At 58.3% G+C, this 18,184-nt stretch overlaps 2 protein-coding genes across 7 annotated transcripts in view; one reads left to right on the top strand and one right to left on the bottom strand.

The window, feature by feature from the left end:
- Positions 1 to 190: 190 nt before the first annotated feature.
- TMUB1 (transmembrane and ubiquitin like domain containing 1) lies at positions 191 to 2,722 on the bottom strand. The gene is made up of 3 exons (XM_045792311.2): positions 2,585 to 2,722; positions 1,298 to 1,716; positions 191 to 1,007 (listed from the first exon to the last, which is right to left on the bottom strand). The coding sequence occupies exons 1-3, from the start codon at positions 2,696 to 2,698 to the stop codon at positions 656 to 658; spliced, it is 885 nt and encodes a 294-aa protein (XP_045648267.2). The 5' UTR covers positions 2,699 to 2,722; the 3' UTR covers positions 191 to 655.
- Positions 2,723 to 6,052: 3,330 nt separating this feature from the next.
- The window catches only part of AGAP3 (ArfGAP with GTPase domain, ankyrin repeat and PH domain 3), a 53,486-nt gene continuing 41,354 nt past the window's right edge, over positions 6,053 to 18,184 (top strand). For 2 of the 6 annotated variants that reach the window (XM_087860693.1, XM_045792305.2), the window contains exon 1: positions 6,055 to 6,726. In XM_087860693.1, the coding sequence (XP_087716819.1) occupies positions 6,396 to 6,726 (331 nt within the window). In that variant the 5' untranslated portion in view covers positions 6,055 to 6,395. Of the gene's footprint in view, positions 6,727 to 18,184 lie in introns of all 6 variants that reach the window. The other 4 variants (XM_087860694.1, XM_045792306.2, XM_045792309.2 and 1 more) reach the window with 4 other exon arrangements.

The following is an 18,184-nucleotide window of genomic DNA, read 5'->3' as shown; positions in this document are numbered from 1 at the left end:
CGGAGGGGCGGAGCCAAAGGGCCAGGAGCGGAGACTGCGGCGAAGAGAGAGCGGAAGTCGGCGGCCTGTCTTGTAATGTTGGGAGCCCCGGGAGGGCTCCGTCCGCGCCCTTCACGCATTAACTCCCAGTGGGCAGGGGCTCCCCGTCCAATACCCCCACGGGCCCACACACCCAGACACACACCAGGAGTGAAAACTTCACAGTTATTTAATCTGCACGTGTCCCACACAATCCCTCTGCCCCTCCCAGATCCTCTTCCCCAGCGCCCCCGCAGTCCTTAGGTCCTCAAATCAGCCCAAGGAGCTATTAGGGACTAGAGGTGGCTGGGTCCTCAGGCAGAGTACTAAGAAGGGCCCAGGGGTGTAGCCCGGCTCTGCCCAGGGCCAAGGCAGTGACAACAGCTGCCCGACCCCGAGGAGCTGACTGTCAATGGGGGCTGAGAGCCAGCAGCCCCGGGAGGTGGCCCTGAGCCATGGAGGTCACAGCGAGGGGCCTCGGCCGCCTCCCGGAGCGCTCTGCTGCGCAGCGCTGGGCTCCAGGGTAGTGGGAAGAGGCAGGCCGGAGAGGTGGGCCTGGGCAGACAACAGCGCCCACTGTGTCGTGGGGAGCAAGGTCCAGAGGGGCCAGCAACGCTTCCGAGAGCCCGTGGAGGCACTACGGGCGGTACATGGCAAAGGCCAGGAGACTGAGGAGCAGGGTGAAGCCGGCCAGACCCAGGGTGGCGGTCAGGGGAAAGAAGGGCCGGTACTGGATCTGGCAATACCAGAGCAGCAGCAGCAGCAGCAGCAGGAGCGGCAGCAGCAGGCTGCCTATTTCCAGCCCGGAGGGGCCTGGCTCTGACCCCGGTGGGCAAGGGGGGTGTGGGGGACCGACGCGCGTGGACACGTGGCAGTGGAGAACGCAGTTGGGCGGGAGGTGAAGGCTGCCCAGGGTCTGGGTGTCGTCTCCTAGCAGTTGCCCTTGGTAGATGAGTCGCACCTGCTGTTCCCGGCCGGGAAACTGGGTCCTGAGGAGAGAGGGACCTGGGTAAGAGAGCAGGCCTCAGGCAATCCTGGTCCCTTGCCCACAACAACACTCCCACCCCTCACCTTTGCCTCCACCCACCACCCAGGTGGTGGCGTCTACGGGGGTCCCCTCCTGCTACAGGGGAATGATACAGTGCGCGATGTGGGGACCTCAGTTCCCTCGTCCATAGAAGGAGGGGGAAGTCTCAGATCTCTCTGGTGGCCCTTCTGGGTTTGTAATCACTCCCACCCCAATCTTTAGAATTTCTTTCCTGTCCTCATCCCAGCTTACCTTTTCAGGGAGCCAATGGTATCGTGGGGCCAGGCCCTGGCCACCTGCTCTGAATCGTTGAGGAATTTCAGCCGCAGCACTAGGGGCTCCTGGGGGGAGTCCGGCGACGGCGATGTTGCTGAGAGCCCCATGCCAGGCTCTGGCTGTGCAGCCTGACCTCTGTGTCTCAAGCTGGGGGTCTCGGCTCCTGGGGCCTCCCCTCTGATGCTGCCGGTGACCGCCATGGTTTCACTGGGCTGTGCTGGTGTTGGAGTCCCTGATGGCTGGGGCAGTGGGTCGGCACCCTCCGCGGTGTGTGTTGAGACCCAGGCGAGAGCCAGCACCAGAAGGCAGGCAAGCACCGCGAAAAGGACGGTCACCTCATCACCCACCCCTTCAATCAAGGCCATGGCACCTGCCTTGCCTGCCACCTTACTGAGCTGGAGAGGTACAAAGAACCCATGAGGGGCTGGCTCGCTGGCCAACAGCCCCCTGAACTCCAACAGGCTCCTGACCCCACCCCACCAAACTCTGCCCCCTTACCCATGCTCCACCCTGGGGCACATACTGTTCTGAAACCCGGTTGTCCCAAACTTCCCTCCAGTGCCCCGTCCCATAACCAAATCCCAAGCCCTAACTTTTTGTAACCTGAGTTCTAGGTCTTTGACCATCTCCCCAATTCATTCAAACACTATCCCAATGTAAGGGCCTTGATCTTCTAAGCAACCTCTCCCCTAAATTCAACGGTCAGCAAACTTCACCCCAAAGCTTACCTAATCTTCCATCTACTATCCCAAAGTTTACCGTCTTCGTCTATTTCACCCCAAAGCTTATCTACTCCTCCATCAGTACGTTTCTTCAAGGGGGAAGGAAATGGGGTTCTAGGCCCTCCACTCCCAGCCCCGCTATCATTTAACCAAACCCCACCCGCCCGCGGCCGGGGTCTGCTTCCCAAGCCTTCCCCACACCATACGTCAATCTCCACCCTTTGGCAATTCGGAGCTTCGGAGGGCTGCCATCATCCCCCCACCCAACTTAGCCCCTCCGGTCTACTCAAGCCCCACCCCGCGGCAGCCCGACTCGGCGCCTCCCCTGGAAACCTCTCCAAACCCACTCCGCAGGCAGACCCGAGATCCCGCCCGGGAATCCGAGACTTCGCCCTCCCCACCCCCAACTCCTCCATCACCCCTCCCATCTTCCCGCCCCCCGGAGCCACGGGAGGGCACCGGCGAACCCTGGGCGGGGCGAGCGGGAGCCAGCTGGGGCCCGGGGCGGTGGGGTGGGCGCGGTCACCGCGCGGGGACTCACCGCCCGGCTCCGCCAGCTCCATAGCGGACCCTCGGGCACTTCCGGACGGGAGGCGCCGAGGTCGCGGACACCTGAAGGCACCCCCTCCTTCCCTGCCGCCGCTGCTCGGAGCATTGTGGGACTTGTAGTCCTGCGCGGTGCGCATTTCCCGCCCTCCGCCCTTCTGACCCACGTGCCGGGATCCGCAGGCTAGTCCTGGTGACCGCAAGTCGCTGAGGGGCCCGCGGGGGCGGGCTTAAGGGTTGTGCCAGCCTCCTGAGGTTCGAGCCACAGCAGGACCCGCCACCTCCCCCGCTGGCATCCAGGGCATCTGTCACTCCAAAAACCGACGTCAGCGAGAACACGTCAGAGCACCCTGTTTCCAGATGCAGGCTCTGGGGAGCTCAGGTGACCCCTATCCCGGTCTGTTCTTATATCAGAGTGGACGTCAAAAGGCATTGTGGGCCCCCGTAATTGACTCTTTGGCTCAGAGCCCGGTACTCGTGGGCTGTCCCATCAGGTTGGCTGAGGACATTCATCCCCAGGGCTGGCCACAGTGGCTTGGGCTGTCCTGTCTCCCTGGACCCTTGCTCCACCTTGACCCTGTAAGACTGTGCAAGAAGCATAGACCTTGGAACCTGGCACAAATGCTGATCTCTTATCCTGTGTTTATTAACTGTACAACCTTGGGTGGACGATCGAATCTCTTTGAACCTTAATTGCTTTGTTTCTAAAACATAATTCATAAGGAAATTGTAAAGAAGAACTTAAGTATTTTATTAAACCAGTGTGAAAACTATGTCAGGGACCTGTTATACAGTAGGTGTCTGCTCACCTGTATTAACCGGAGTACCCGAGAGTACACGCTCCACCCAAATCTGGGCTTAGACACTAGGTCCTTAGAGTGTTACTGTGTAGAGGACTCAGCCCCAGCCTGGCTTGGGCCAGCTAATTTCTATGGCTTTTCCCTCCTTCCTCTGGGCTGCAGAGATCTCACGTCCTGGGTTTTATAGGCCAGTCTTGGTGAAAAGTAACGTGCCCTAGTGTTTCCATAGTTCATGCTTACTTATGGGAGCAGGTACCCCAAGTGGGAACAGGTATTGCCTTGAGAAAGTCAGTTTAGATGTATAACATACAGACCTAACTTCTCTCTAGTTCCTTCTCTCCTATTCATTCGTTTATTCTAGAAACATGTATTAAATGTATACTATATGTCAGGCACTGTGCAAGATGCAGGGAATACAATGGTGATTCATACGTGTGAACTTGTCCCTGCCCTCACATGGCTCATACAACGATAGGGGAGAGACTTGTAGACAAGCCCACCGGGCCTAACATAGATCTGTGCTGACTGCTGGGGCAACACATAGGAGAAGCTCTTTACCCTCAGCATTTCTCCTGGGAGCTACCTGGTGCAAATTCTTGCTGTCAGTTCTAGTTAAGCATCTGAAAGAGATGTTCGCTATTGCTTTCAGAATTACACAGCATCAGAGCTAGGTGTTCTGCTCAACCACTGTATTTTGCAGATGAAGCACAGAGAAGGTTCAAGACATCAGTAAGATCAAACATGTAGATAGAACCTGAATCTCTCAGGAGTTAAGGAGGCCCCAGGTGTTGAGTAGCTCGCATCTGGTTCTTTGGATGGAACGAGACACTTGGGTGACTACGTTGGTGATGAGGTTGGGGGATATACGTGACGTTCAGTGGGGTGGAGTCCGGAGCCGATGACCAAGAAAGAATTCTTGAGGTGTCTTTGGTGCAAAATTGGTGGTTTATTAAAGCACGGGGACAGGACCCATGGGCAGAAAGAGCTGCTGCCCCGGGTTGTGAGGAATGGCCTATTTTATACCCTCAAGTGGGGAGGGGGTTAGGGATAGCGTAAGTCTCTAGGGAATTTTGGAAGCAAGGTTTCCAGACCTTGAGGGGGCTAGCTGTTGTTGGGAAAAGTTCATTCATTACCGTCTAATAAAACCTGAGTCATGAGACCCTTCAGATGTATATCGGTGGGCCATATGCTTGGGGGATGATTGCCAATACGTATCTTGGGGGGTTAGAGATAAAGGAAGTTTCCAAAGGAATTTTTATACGTTAAAGTAGACTTACAGGATCTTGGTGGAGGGGAGGGGGTCAGGCTAGGACTGCCTTTTGCCCTTAGCAAAGTATTAACATCGAGGCAGCTGAGTTCCTAGAGGAATGTCACCATGCCTGTTTCAAGGACTTGTCAATGGGCTGTAGGTAGTAAGGACTGTTTCCTTGTCCTTTAGGGCAGCCAGGACTGCCTGAGGAATGTCACATACATCCCATGGGGGGGGGGGGTTGCAGGGTGTCAGCTTCTGCTTTGTCTTCAGCTTGCCTTCCGTTCCCTCATCATTGGTACTGGGGCAGAGTTGTGTGAGTAGCCAGATGGGGGCAACTCTTTGCTGGGAAAAGACTCAGCTTGGCTTGGGAAGTGGAAGTGTGTGTAAAAAGACTGACATATGTCAATTGAGCTGGAGGACATCTGGGCACAGCCCTGGGAGGCTGACTGGCTGGGGCCAGTGACCTGCACATGACCTCTCTTAGGCATTTTTGCAAAAGTTGGGGGTGAGGTCTGACTAGCAGACAGCTTTGGCGGTGGGGATGTAGAGGGACTAAAACATCGAAGGGATCTCCCTGGCCCCTGAAGGAGTGGCAGGAACACAAAATGGGCAAGGGGTTGAGGACAATGAAGAGAGCCATGTGGGCTCTGGTGAATCTCTTGAATGGGGTGAGTGGGGGAAGAAGACATCATATTGGATTCCTCTCTCTTCTTTGCCCATGTACCAGTGGGTCCGGAGCGGTGGCAGACAGTGAACCGTCCCAGTCCCACAGGGGGGTCTTTTAGGAGAAGCCTGAAGATGAGCGAGGGGCTGTTGTTCAAAGAGCCACTTCCAAGGGCCTTGCTGATGAAGCTCCCAGGGAGAATTGGAAATAGAAGCCGGGAACCCAGATTTCCAGGCTCTGTGCTGCAGCCCACAGTGGCGACTCCAGGGGACGACCAGAGAGAGAACCCCGGGGACAGGGTGGTCTCCAGGGATGATCTCGGGCGGGAACAGGGGAGCCTGTGCAGCACTAAATGCAGGACCGCGTAAGTGAGGCGCAGCTGTGCCTGGGCTGGTGGCCCTTCTCGGCCAATCCGCCGCGTTCATCAGCACTCTCAGGCTCAGGGCACACTGCTCGGGCACTGCCCAAAGATCGGACACCCCACCCAGACCAGAGCAGGGAGGCGAAAGAGACAGCCGGGGCCGGGAGGAGGCCCGAGCAGCTGTCCACTTGGAGCCGGTGGCCCTCAAGGCGGGTGTGGGTGGGGGCTGGAGAGCAGGCGGAAGGGCCAGGGCTGGGTGGGAGGGGCCCGGGCGCCGGGGCTGGAGCGCGCGGCTTGGGGGTGGAGGCTGAAGAGCCAGCTAGCGAGCGAGGGGCGGGGGCGCTGGGGCCGGCGCGCAGGAGGGGCGGGGGCGGCGGGGAGGGGGGCTCGGGCTGCGTGTGCCGGAGCTGGCGGGGGCGGCGGTGCGTGCGCATGACGCGGGGGGAGGGCCCGGGCCGCGCGCTCCCGGTCCCGTTGTTGTTGCCGCTGGAGGCTGCTCCGAGGCAGCGGGATCGCGGCGCCGAGAAGCGCCCTGCAGCGGCGACCACAGCGTGCGCGGCGGCGCCTCCCGGCCTCGGCCCCCGGCCTCCGGCCTCATGCGCTAGCCCCGCGCCGCCGGCTCCGTAGTCCCGGCCCCGCCAGCCCCGCGCGCCCGCCCGCCACCGCCGCCGCCGCAGCGCCGCCCCGGGCCCCGGCCGGGCCCGCCTCGGGCCCCGCGGCTCCAGAGCCATGAACTTCCAGGCGGGCGGGGGGCAGAGCCCGCAGCAGCAGCCGAGCCTGGCGGCGCCGGGGGGCGGCGGCGGTGGCGGCGGCGGCGCGGGGGGCGGCGGGCAGTTCGGCGGCGCGGGGCCGGGGGCTGGGGGCGGCGGCGGCCCCTCGCAGCAGCTGGCCGGCGGGCCCCCCCAGCAGTTCGCGCTCTCCAACTCGGCAGCCATCCGGGCCGAGATCCAACGCTTCGAATCCGTGCATCCCAATATCTACGCCATCTACGACCTGATCGAGCGCATCGAGGACTTGGCGCTGCAGAACCAGATCCGAGAGCACGTCATCTCCATCGAGGGTGAGCGGAGCCGGGGTCTGCGGGAGATGGGGCGCGGTGGCCCGGCTCGGCCACGCTCTCCCTGTCTGGGGGTCCTCGCACGCCTGAGGTCCCAGCCACGCGGTGTGCTCATCGCCGGCGCTGCAGAACGCTCGTCCAGGCTTCGCTGTGTCTCGTCCGGGGACACTGGGGCTCGGGGCCGGTCCCGTGCCAGGGGACACGTTTTCTGCTCTTAGTGCTCCAGGGCGCGAGGGTGGTGTCGCTCCTGGGACAGGTGCGCTCAGAGCCGCAGATGCGGGTCCGGGGGGCTAGGGCCAGAGCTGGCCAGGCATGGCGAGGGAAGGTGGGCGCAGTCCAGGGCCTCGGCGGGCCGGGAGGTGGGGCCGTTGCCCCGGCCCTTCCCCGCGGCTGGGCGGGGGATCGAGCCTCCCGTTAGTGGATGGCAGCCTTCCCGGGCCCAGAGCCCGCGGGCCCCGGAGGGTGGCGCTCGCCGCGGCGCCCTTTCCCGACGCACACCCCGTACGCTGCCGCTGCCAGGCGGGCGCAGGCCGGGCCTGGCGCGGGGCTCCGGCGGCGCGACCGCGTGGGAGGCGCCGGCCGGTACATCCGCGCCTTCGCCGGGTCCCACGCGCACCCGGGAACCGCTCGGGAGGCGGGCGCGGGACTGCGGGGGGGGGGGTGACTGACCTCCATGGACACGGTGCCGGGCGTCGAATGCCAGAACCCCGGGCTGCTGCCCTGCCCAGCGCTCCTTTCTCTAGGCTTTTGGGCCCGGGATTCTGGCTACCAAGGTGGGCAGAGGAAGTGGGTGCACGCTGCTGGCACATATCCCACGACCCCTGATGTGGTGGGGGCTCGCCGCACCCACAGAAAGCCTGGTGGCACTGTGACCTTTGAGTGCCCAAGGAGCAGATGGGCCTCACCCTGGGTCATCTGCCTCCTCCCCGCTCCATTTGAAGGGGGACGCCCACCAGCAGGTGGTGGGTTCAGCTTTAGTGGAAATGCAGGGGGAATTGCAGGGGGTTTTTTGGTGATGAGATGGAGTTGTGGGCAGGGACCTGTCTACTTCTTGGGTCTCACAATTAGGGCCACGTTCTCATCTTGTGTGAGGCTCTGGGGGCTCACCTGAACATTCTTTCTGCTTTTGGAAGGCCCCCCAGTTGGGGAAGGAGCATTCAGTATTTTGGGAGTAGAGGACCCCATTAAGAGTTGGGGTCCTGCCCTGTTCTCGCAACGTTCTAATCTGAAGACTTCCTCTGTCCTTTCCCCAGTCCTCTCTTACCTCTTTCCTCTCAAGGCTGAGTTCACTGTGAACTAATTAGGCGACAGGAAAAACTCATTAACATGGATCTGAGTAAATGGCCTGAATCACCGTTGTGGCTGGGGACCAGAAGATGGCATTTGTGTGAGCCTAGGGCCCCAAAGAGAGGAGATGACCAAATTTTTCTCCTAGATCCGAAGCGGGTGGGGCAGGGAGAGCGGCCATGCCTTGTGGCTTCACTGTCCTTCCCAGGAAGTAGAAGTTCCCAATAGGCTCTAAGATACCCCCAGCTCGTTTTGGTGAAGAGACTTGGTGGGATAGCTACGGAAGGGACTGAGGAAAGAAAGACATCGGCTGCCGAGCACTTCCCCGAGCAGGGAGGGGCAGGAATTAGCCAGATTCCCATCCAGCTCCAACTTCCTTAACATGACCTGTGACTGCCCCTCCCCCCTCCCCCAACACACACCCCAGCTCCGGAGGTCGCCAGCTGGGCATCTTCTGTGACGTGAAGGCCATGGTTCCTGGGATGCACTGAGTTTTTATCCTGTCTTGAATTCAACATGACAGGCAGAATTTCCCCACTTAGAGCCCTTCCCCGTGACCAACTTCCCCATTGCGGTTTGGAAGTACCTCATGTTCTGTTTGCTTGGCCTGGAAGCTTGGTATCACCATCGTGAATCCTGGGACCCGATGTCTCATTGTCACCAGGCCCAGCTGCTCCTCACACATCCGCTCTCAGCTCTCCTGATCCCTGCTTCCCTGCTCTTTCTTGGCAGGGCCTCCCACCTCTTTCTTCCTGCTCCCCCTTTTCTCCCAGCCTGTCTCCTAGAATCCATCTTTAGTACCCATCTCACCCCTGCTTCCCCACTTTTGTCACCCAGCCCTAGGCAGGCAGAAAAAAAAACCAAAAACCCAGAAAACTCCTTCTCCAATTTCTGCCCTGTACCCTTCTTGCAGTAGAGTCCCTCCATCTGCCAAACCATATTGCTGCTGCCTTGTAAAACAGCGTCCCCACCTTCTTTCTTGGGGGTGGGAGGGGAGCGGCTTCTCGGGGCGTTCCCCTTCTCCCTGTGAGCCTGACCGAGCCCCCCTGCCAGGGCCCAGCAGACCTGGGTCCTCGTGTTACATAACACATCCGTAGCCGGGGAGGCTGGTCTGTGTTTACTAGGGCCGAGCCTCTTAGCGGGAAGGGATGACATTTTCCTAGTGTATAATAAGCTTCCGCTTCACTCCGGTAATACTTCGGTGAAGGATTTATTTGTCCCAGCTCTGAAGGTGACCTAGGAGACGTAGTCAGAATCCGTTTGGGACTGAGGGAACGTGATGGCACCTTGCCCTCCGGTCTTCTCCCTGCCTCCTTCAGTCACCTCTAACCCTGTGGCCAGGGCTTCCTCCCGCCCTTCCCATTGTTTCACAGGAACATTCAGCTTCCCTGTTTCAGGACAGGGTTTGAGGGGAGACGGATTGTTTCTGAAAAGTTAGTTCCTTTTCCACCAAAGGCCAAGGAAGGAGAAACGGTGTCCATCCTGCAGTTTTGAGGAATGAAAGAGTGTAACCCAGAGGTGGGGTGGAGGGATAGAAAAGACTTAACTGTGGGCAGAGCCTCTGAGCCAGTCTCATCTCTGTGGTGGGGAAACTGAGGCTTGGACAAAGGAGGGATCATGCGGGACCTCAGGTAGGAGTCTGCAAGGAAAGGAGCTCTTGAGACTTGCTCAGGTCTCCTGGCTGTGTCCTAGAAAGAGGGCTGCAGAGGAACTGGGCCTCGGGCCAGATGGGGGACAGCCTGGGCACGTGGAAGCTCCAGACACTGGGCCAAGTGAGCCAGGAGCCAGGGCGAGCTGCTGGGAGAAGCAGCCTCGGGGTCCCAGCAAGTGGCCTGGCAAGGCGGGCTGGTGTCTGAGTAGACGTTATCCGGGAGGTCTGTCCCAGTGGAGTCTGAGCGGGGGTGGGCCCTGCAGACCCACGGCGAGGCCTGGGAAGCGCACCGTGGCCTTGGATGTGCCGTGTGGCTACTCGTTGGGCAGGAACTGGGCTTGGTCAGCTGGTGGTGACTTGTTGCTGTCCCCTTTGTTTTCCTCCAACATTTTTTTTTAAACAGCGGAGTCCCCCTGAGCATTCCTGCGGCACCTCACTCTTTGAGGGCTTCCTCAGGCTCTGCTGGCCCGCCACCAGGACGTGGGGCTTGGTAGTGCTCTGGGACTGAGATCAGTTGGCAGGTGCAGGTTTTCCTGGTGGGTTCAAGCTGAGGCTAGAGAGGGACGGTGCCCCTGAGCTGTGGGCAGGGCATGCTGGGGATGGCTCAGAGGGAGTGGGCAGGGGGTGCCCCCTCAGCAGCGACTCTCCCTTGCAGGCCTGCCTGGGGCTTGAGTTCGTCTTGCTTCCTCTGGGTGATGAGATCCTGGCAGCGGCCCTGGGATGCTGAGACAGGTGGAGAGCAACCGTAGCCATTTTGGAGACAGGGATGCTCTCTCCTGGGCTCCTTTGCCCTTCTGCCTCTTCCTCAGGGTAGCCGGTCGCCAGCCTGGTAGTAACACCCACCTGGGGGACCTGCTGAAGTACACATTTCCGCTGCTTCCTGCGAGCGATCTGATTCAGTCGGCTTGAGATGGGGGCCCAGGGATCTGGGTTTGTCACTTCCCCGGGCATGCCGGTAATTAGCTGGTTGCGGGAATGAGTGCCTGGTGGGGGCCTGGAGGCTTCAGCAGGACTTTGCACCAAAGAGCTCTAGGAATTCTGAAAAGGAGGATGTCTGTGTGGGTGCTAGTGGCCGGGGAAAGTCATATTTCTTCCAGGTACATTGATTTAGCTCCTCCCTTGTGGCCCAGTTGCATGTAGCACAGTGGAAGGCAGGGAGGAGGCGGGGAGGGGCCACACGGGCACTCTGGACCCTGCAGGTGAACAGATCAGCCTGTAGGAGGTGCCAGAGGGGGGGCTGGGAGTGGTGGGAATAAAGCCCAGATTTTAAGAAAACCGGGGCAAAGGTTAGAGCCTGGGGAAGACTCCTCAAGACCCCTTTCTTCAAGGTCACGGGAGAGGGATGGAAAGACCACCTCCTCAGGCTGTAGGACCTCAGGTAGCAGAGATGGCATCCCCCCCCATTCAGTCCTCTGCCACTGAGCTTCTGCTCTCTGCCCGGTGGAAGACCCCCTACAAATACGACAGTCCTTGCTCCTACAGCCCTGTGGCAGCTAGCTCAGACTGCTGACTTTCCTCTTTCATCTCTTAGTTGAATGTGTATGCCAGGCATGGGGATCCCGGAGAACAGGTTTGCAGAGGCAGCAAGGGATGGAGAAAGTATGGTGTGGTGTTCAAGGAACAGTCTGCACGCCTGGGGCACGGAGTCCAGAGGGGACAGGCCAGAGGACCCTGGTTTGGGAGTTTTTCATGCTTTATCCTGTATTAATTTACTTATACCTCACCGTGTTCCAGGAGACCCCGTAAGATGGCATGGAATCCTGGGGGAGCTGGGCCACTCTGTGAGGGTGAAGCAGGAGCGTTAGGGCAGGTGTGGCTGAGAGCAGGCTCTTGAGGGGGGCGGGGGGTGAGTGGCAGAGGGAACAGTGGCCAGGGGGAGAGCAGGCAGGAGGGGAGGCCGATCCATAAGTCCTTAGTGTCCACACTGTGCATTTGCACTGTGAGCCTTCCCTACGAGCTGTCAGGGAGTCCGTGGCCTCAGAACCTTAGGGGTGGAGGGAGCGAAGATGCCTTTCTTGAGAAGCAGGCTTAGGGGAACCGAGGCCTGGGGGCGGGGAGAGGGGCAGACTGGGGCCCTGAGAACTGTGTCCTTACTTGGCATCACCTGAACGCCCAGCCGGGGGCCTTTGGCCTACCTTCTCTTTTTAATATGTAGGTAACTTGAAATTGGTTTAACCAGATTGCTTTCCTTCTGACCTCTCACAGACTTGCAGGCCGAGGGGTAAAGGGAAGGTAGTTTTGGGACATGGAGCTGAGCCTTAGGGTGAAGGAAGTGGGAGAGGGCAGGTGGCCTGGAGCACGTGCTTCTGGGATGTAGGCATTGGCTGGTGCTGAGTTCCACGGCTTAGCATTCTCTGCCTGCCCGCCGGACATCGTTCTGAGGCCTTTGCCACACGTGGCGGGTCTCTTTCTAGGCATGCAGGTATCATCCCCATTTTGCAAAGCCTGGGACTTAGATTGAGCAACTAGGAGCAGCAGGAACTGGTTTTCCGGCTGGAGGGCTGGTGCCTCCCCCATGGACGTGGACGGATAGATGAATGTGCTTTGGTGGCTCAGACCAGATGCCCCATCAACCCTCCTAAGGTGCCTCTCAGGGAAGCTTTTTGACCTCCAGTTTAACCTGTGCACACTTGGAATACAGCTTAGAGAGAATTTAGGGCTCCTCTTTCCTGCCGTAATCTTCTTCTGGATGTCTTGAATCGCCAGCCGAATGGTGGCTCTGGGACGTGTCTCTCCCCTCCCCAAGCAGCGTAGATATATATTTAAAACATTTGAATATTATGTGGAAGTGGCAAAAGTAATGCACGCTTATTATAACAAATTTAGACAGGGAAGGAAGTAGAAGGAACGTGTGCCCCCCCTCCCAGTGCCCCCAGAGGTAGGAGCCACGGGCTGCCCGATGTGCGTCCCTCTGGTGTTTTCTAGGTGTTTTCTACCCTACGCATATCTGCTATCAACGACTGTGATTGATTTGATGTTATTGGCATTTCTCGACAAAAGTGGGATTTTGGTGGAAAACACCGTGCTGGGAGAATGGGAGCCCCTGCGTTCTTCTGCTCGTCTGGTAGCTCCCTGCCGGGAAATCGGGAGACCTGGGTTCTCATGCCTGCCAGGCTGCGACGGGCAGGTCACCCCTTGCTTGACCTGTCTTTTTTGAGACTTGCGTTCTCTTGATTCTGTGCAGTTCGCCGTGACTCCCCACACGGGTCCTTGGACCATCTCAGTCTTGGCTCTGTGGCCTCCGGTCCAGCCTGTTCGCGGGGTGCGCCTTGGGCTGAGCGTGACGCAGGGGTAAATAACAAAACCTCCCCGCAGAGTGGCGCCACGTAAGGCTTGCTGGGGTCGTGTGTGCGAGGGGCTCACGGTGGGGCCTGGCACCGAGCGAGCGCACAGCGAATGCTCGCCACTATTTTAAAAGACTGCATGGGCGCCTGGGTGGCTCAGTCGGTTAAGCGTCTGCCTTCAGCTCAGGTCATGATCCCAGGGTCCTGGGATCGACTCCTGAGTCGGGCTCCCTGTTCAGCGGGGAGCCTGCTTCTCCCTCTCTCTCTGCCGCAGTCTTGTCTGTCTGTCCAATATATAAATGAAACCTTTTAAAAACCAAAATATAAAATAAAAGGCTGTAGGATGCCTTTTAAAGAGAGTATGGTTTCTCATGCATCTTCTTGCACATAGACCTTCGTATACTTGTCTGGTCGCTTCCTTGGGACAAATTCCCAAAAGGAAATGGCGAGACGGTCAGGAGTGCATGTTTTTAGGACTTTTGCTGCACGCCACACTGCCCTCCAGGAAAGCCCTCCTGTTTCTAGGGGTACCGTGCCTGCTCCCCGCCCTACCTCCCCCCCCCCCCCGCCCACCTCATAGATTAAAAACACCACCACCACCACCATTAGATGCTTTTCCTTGTTGTTTTTGTGTTGGTTTGATGACTATTGAGAGTCAACATTAAAGAACAATTTTGGTCATTTGCATTTTGTTTAATTCTGTTCATGTCCTTTATTCATTTTCCTCTTGGTTTGTTACTCTTTTCCTACAGCATGTAAGATAGTTTTAATCTCTTAATGTGGATTTTTCTCAAGTGAGCATTTGTCTGCTGGCGGGAAGCCATGGCCTCGGGCTGTCAGGCTGGGCTCCGGCCCCCCAAACCCTGGGCTGAGCTGACCGGGCTGTCCTCTGGGCGCTGAGGAGAGCGACCCACACCACGTGATTTTGGAGGGCTATGCCTGCTCTGTTTTTGTGCCTGTTTATAGCGGGTGGTTTTCTTTCTCTTTCTTGTCTGTCGGCACCCCTCCTGGCCACCGTTGGTGTGCCCGCCTACAGCACTTTCTCTTTTGCCTTTTAATTTGATGTTTTGATGGCTTGCAAACCCAGAGCCCAAGCTCGTAGAGTGGGATTCGAGCCCAGTCCCGACCTCTCCGGCGATGTGTCTGTGTGCGTGGTGGGGCCGGCGAGGCTGGGAGATCTGGACCCTGCAGTGCTCGCCCTGCTGGCTCTGCTGCCTGCTGTCTCCCAGGGAGGGGCCGACAGACCTCTCTGCCCTGAGGATTTGGGGTTAATCAGGCTCTATATGAAGGCCCTAGAGCCTTTGGTGTGAAGAGCTGTGAAGATTTGGTGCCTCTTAGTTGCTCCCAAGCGCTCCTCTGCTTGGTGATGGAATATGGACTATTCTAGACTGCTTTACATTGGGTGATGTGGTCGACTGAATGCTGGGTGTCCTTCCTCGTCTACTGGGGGTAATGGTTATGAACCTGGTTCTGGGGCCACACTGGCTAGATCTGAATCCCAGACTTACCAGTTGGTAGCAGTGTGACCTTTGGTGAGTCCCTTCATCTCCCTGCGTCTTGGCTTCTTTGTTGCTGAAATGAGGTTAACAAGCGCCCATTTCATCGTGTAGGTGTGAGAATGAAGTCGGCGAATGCGTGCAGAACTTTCAGACCATTACTGTTCCCTCGGAAGTGCTCGTCTTGTGCTGGGTCCTGTTCCATCATTCATACACTAGGTGCTGGCCGCTGCCTTTGCAGGGTGGGAGTGGGGACTGAGGGCGCCGTGTCCGCGCCCCATGGCTCCTCCGGGGGTGCTTAGAATCTGCAGTGGCGGAGTTTGGGGTGAACTGGTATAGCCTGGTGGGCCCCGGCGTGGGGAACCACCTCAGGATTTGAGGTTCAGCAGATGGGCCCAGGCCCTGGACCACAGCTTGTCACAGGAGTGTGTCCATGGGCACCCAGCATTGCCTTTATTTGATTGCCTGTTGACTCAATCCAGCACTGTCCAGTTACGAAGGTGAGTCCCATGTGTCCATTTAAATTTTCAAGGAGCTGTATTAAGAAAGGTTAAAAAAACAAAAAAAGGTGAAGTGAATTTTAGTATTGTATCTTATTTGACCCTGTGTGTCTGAAATGTTATCTCCACATGCAGTCAATATGAGAAGTTATTAATGGGTTTTTTATACTCTTTTCTCACCCCGTCTTCAAGCTCCGCCCTCAGCACCGCTCCCCTGGGACACGCCGAATCTTGAGCGCTCGTAGCCACGCAGGGCCTGTGGCCGTGGCAGTGGAAAAGCAGCTCTAATTTTAGGCCGGAATAAACCAAAGAATACCCGTTTGTGTAAAAAGTGAACACAAAAGTGCATCCTTTTTGATTTAGCTTTATAAAGTATTGCATTAATAATAACGTCCCCTGGGTGCCTGGGTGGCTCAGTCGGTTAAGCGTCTGCCTTTGGCTCAGGTCAGGATTCTGGGGTCCTGGGATCGAGCCCCGTGTCGGGCTTCCTTGTCAGCAGGGAATCTGCTTCTCCCTCTCTCTCTCTCTTGCTCTCTCTCAAATTAAATAGAAATCTTAAAATAATAATAATAATAATAACATGCGTTTCCTGTAGGTCCTGCTGTTTTCCATCAGCCAGGCAACAGGCGTGCGCTTTCCAAGCACCCGCTATGGCTCTGGTGATTGATTGCAAACAGATCCATTGAGAAGTTGACTGAGTCTGCAGTCGCTTTTCGTCACCGTGTGTTTTCTGAAAGCCTGAAGACCACCGCTGTGGTGAGGGCACCCCCGCGGAACCTGTCCCTGTCACGGGGTTCTCACGCTCCACACTTGGGAGCCGCATTCATGCGGTTCTGCCCCAGCATGGGAGGTGGGCTGTGAGCCCAGGGCCCGTTCTTACGAGATGAACACGTGTGTCGTGGGCGCCTCGCAGGTGGCGCCTCATTACTGGCGGGTTGGCCACAGGCTCAGTGTAGCTCGGGTGTCCTTGTGCGGCCCCTGCATGCCCCGCAGCTGCCGCTGACCTCTGAGCCCTGGGCCTACCTGTTGCCGGCCTGGAGGGTAATCCTGAATTCGGGCGAGGGAAGAAAGGTGGGCGGGCAAAGGCATGGCTATTCCCACGGCTCCTTCCCTCTGCTGCGGGATGGGCCCGCGTGGTCTCGAGTGCTGGTGGCCCGACCCAGGAGTGGACATGCAGGCCGGTGAGCTGTCGGTGGACGGGGCTCGTGTGGACTAGCTGGCTTTCCGCGTATCAGTTTGCTACGAGGGCCCATGGAATGCTGGCTTGGGAGGTGCACACGGTCGGGGGAGAGGGTGCTGACTGCATGGCCCGGGCCACCGTGCACAGTTGGAGAAGGGCGAGCCCAGCCCTCCGGCTCCGCAGGACAGGCGGGTTCAAGGTCACTGGTTAGCAGCAGGGCCCAGTCAGGCCCCCAGGCTTTTTTGCATCATGGTGACCTCCTTCCACTGCACAAGAGGAGGTGGGCTGGGCAATGGATCCTGCTGGTCACCTTGCCTTCAGCCGTGACCTGTGACAGTGGTGCCAAGATGCTGCTGCGTGTAACCAGCAAATGTCACAATATGCTCTTCACCCCGTCCTGGCGTTTGGGGGGGGAGCTGTTTCTGTAGGGTTTTGCGGTTTATGTTTTGCCCTTAATTTATGCTGGGTTGTATGTATATATAAAATAGCGGGATATATATTTATATTGTAGCGAAGAGATTGTAAATGTATGCATACTCCTGGGAGACATGCAACACAGAATAAAGCCCCCCAGCCCACAGCTCTAGGCTGGCTTCCTTGCTGTCAGCCCGGCTCCCTACAGTGCAGCAAGGAAGGAGGCTTTCCTCCCCCTGCCTGCTCAGAGGTGAGGTTATCATGGACCACACCCAGGAAGCCGCATCTCATGGTATTGCAGCAATAAAACGCTAGGCTCCTTTAACCTCCCTCCTCTTGTTAGTGGCAAGAAGGACCCGGATTCTCTGTCCAGGGAATCTGCAGGCGGGGTAGGTTGGGCAGTCCCTTGTGATGTCTTCCATGGGACTTCTCAGAGCGGCCTCAGCCAGCCTGAGAAGACAGAAACCATCATTTTGTCGATCTCTCGTTCTCCCCAGCCCTGGCACTGTTGGGACGGAGACCCGGTCCTGAACCTATGTTAAAGGTTCTCTTGTCATTTCCTGGGCCCCAGTCCGCCTGCGGACTCAGTGGGCCCTGAGCGGCACAGGGGCCCCTCCAGGGGGGCTGTTACCGCCCTTGAGGAGAGACTCTATCAGACACACACTGAGCAGGTAGGGCTCTAAACCCGGTCTGTCCAGCTCCAAGGCCCACCTTTCCAGTTTTGTCCCTCACTGGGCCCAGAGCAGTTGGTGTTCTTACCCCCAGCAGGCATTTGTCATAAGCTGGTATCTGCTTCACTCAGTGCTTCCCCTGTGGACACGGAACCCTGAGCCAGTCTTGGGTGAGCCTCCTGGCCTGGCAGAGAATGCTTGACCAACAACCAGGAGGCCTCCCTGCTCTGTACCCAGCCCGGGAGCCCTGTTGGGCACGGGAGGTCCTTCAAGGAGCCTCCTGCCTGTATCACTGTGCTCTGTCCTGCTCCGGGGTCATGGTGCTACCCGAGGGGCCCTCCCCAGCCTGGTGAGCCCTGCTGGCCGGAGGAGCAGGGGGCAGGTGGAGCTGCAGGCCATCAGCCCTCTGACAGCCCTCGGGGAACAGGGCCAGAAGTTGGGAGGCCACATAGGGTGGGGGCCAAGTGTCATCGTGGGGCCTTGTGTCTTCTCGCTGGCGGGAGAGTGGGGAGGGGCCTCCCCCGGGAGTCTTTTCAAGGCGGGCTCTTGGCTGCCTCTCGCCTGGGCTGCGGACGTGCGTGGAGTGATGGCAGGAGGGTGGAGGTGGGTCCGGTTCTCTGTCCTCCCTCTTGGAATTCACATTCCTCCCTGAGGGGTCTGAGCTGGGTCGGAGCTGGAAGATCATTGAAAACACGGGTATCCTGCTTTTCGGTGTATGCTTCTGACAGGTCACCTGGCTCGGGTCTTAAAAGCCATTCCCTGTGCATTGAGGAAGCCTCCCTGGGAAGCATGGGAGTGGCCCTCCCTCCATCAGGCCCCCGGGAGCGGGGGGTGGCGGAGGAGCCAGTTACTGGCAGAGAGGTAGCCCGGGCTGGCCCTCCCTGTTTGACCCTCTCTGCGGGTGGCTCGACAGGGTGACCGTGGCTGAGGCCCTGAGGGAGAGACCTTCCTTCATCTCCGGAGCCTCGGATGGGATGC

The sequence above is a fragment of the Ursus americanus genome, chromosome 3 (assembly GCF_024610735.1).
Source record: "Ursus americanus isolate L20-20 chromosome 3, mUrsAme1.1.p, whole genome shotgun sequence".
Lineage (NCBI taxonomy): Eukaryota > Metazoa > Chordata > Mammalia > Carnivora > Ursidae > Ursus > Ursus americanus.
The sequence above is the reverse complement of the archived record's forward strand: the minus strand, read 5'-3'. Positions and strand labels throughout refer to the sequence as shown.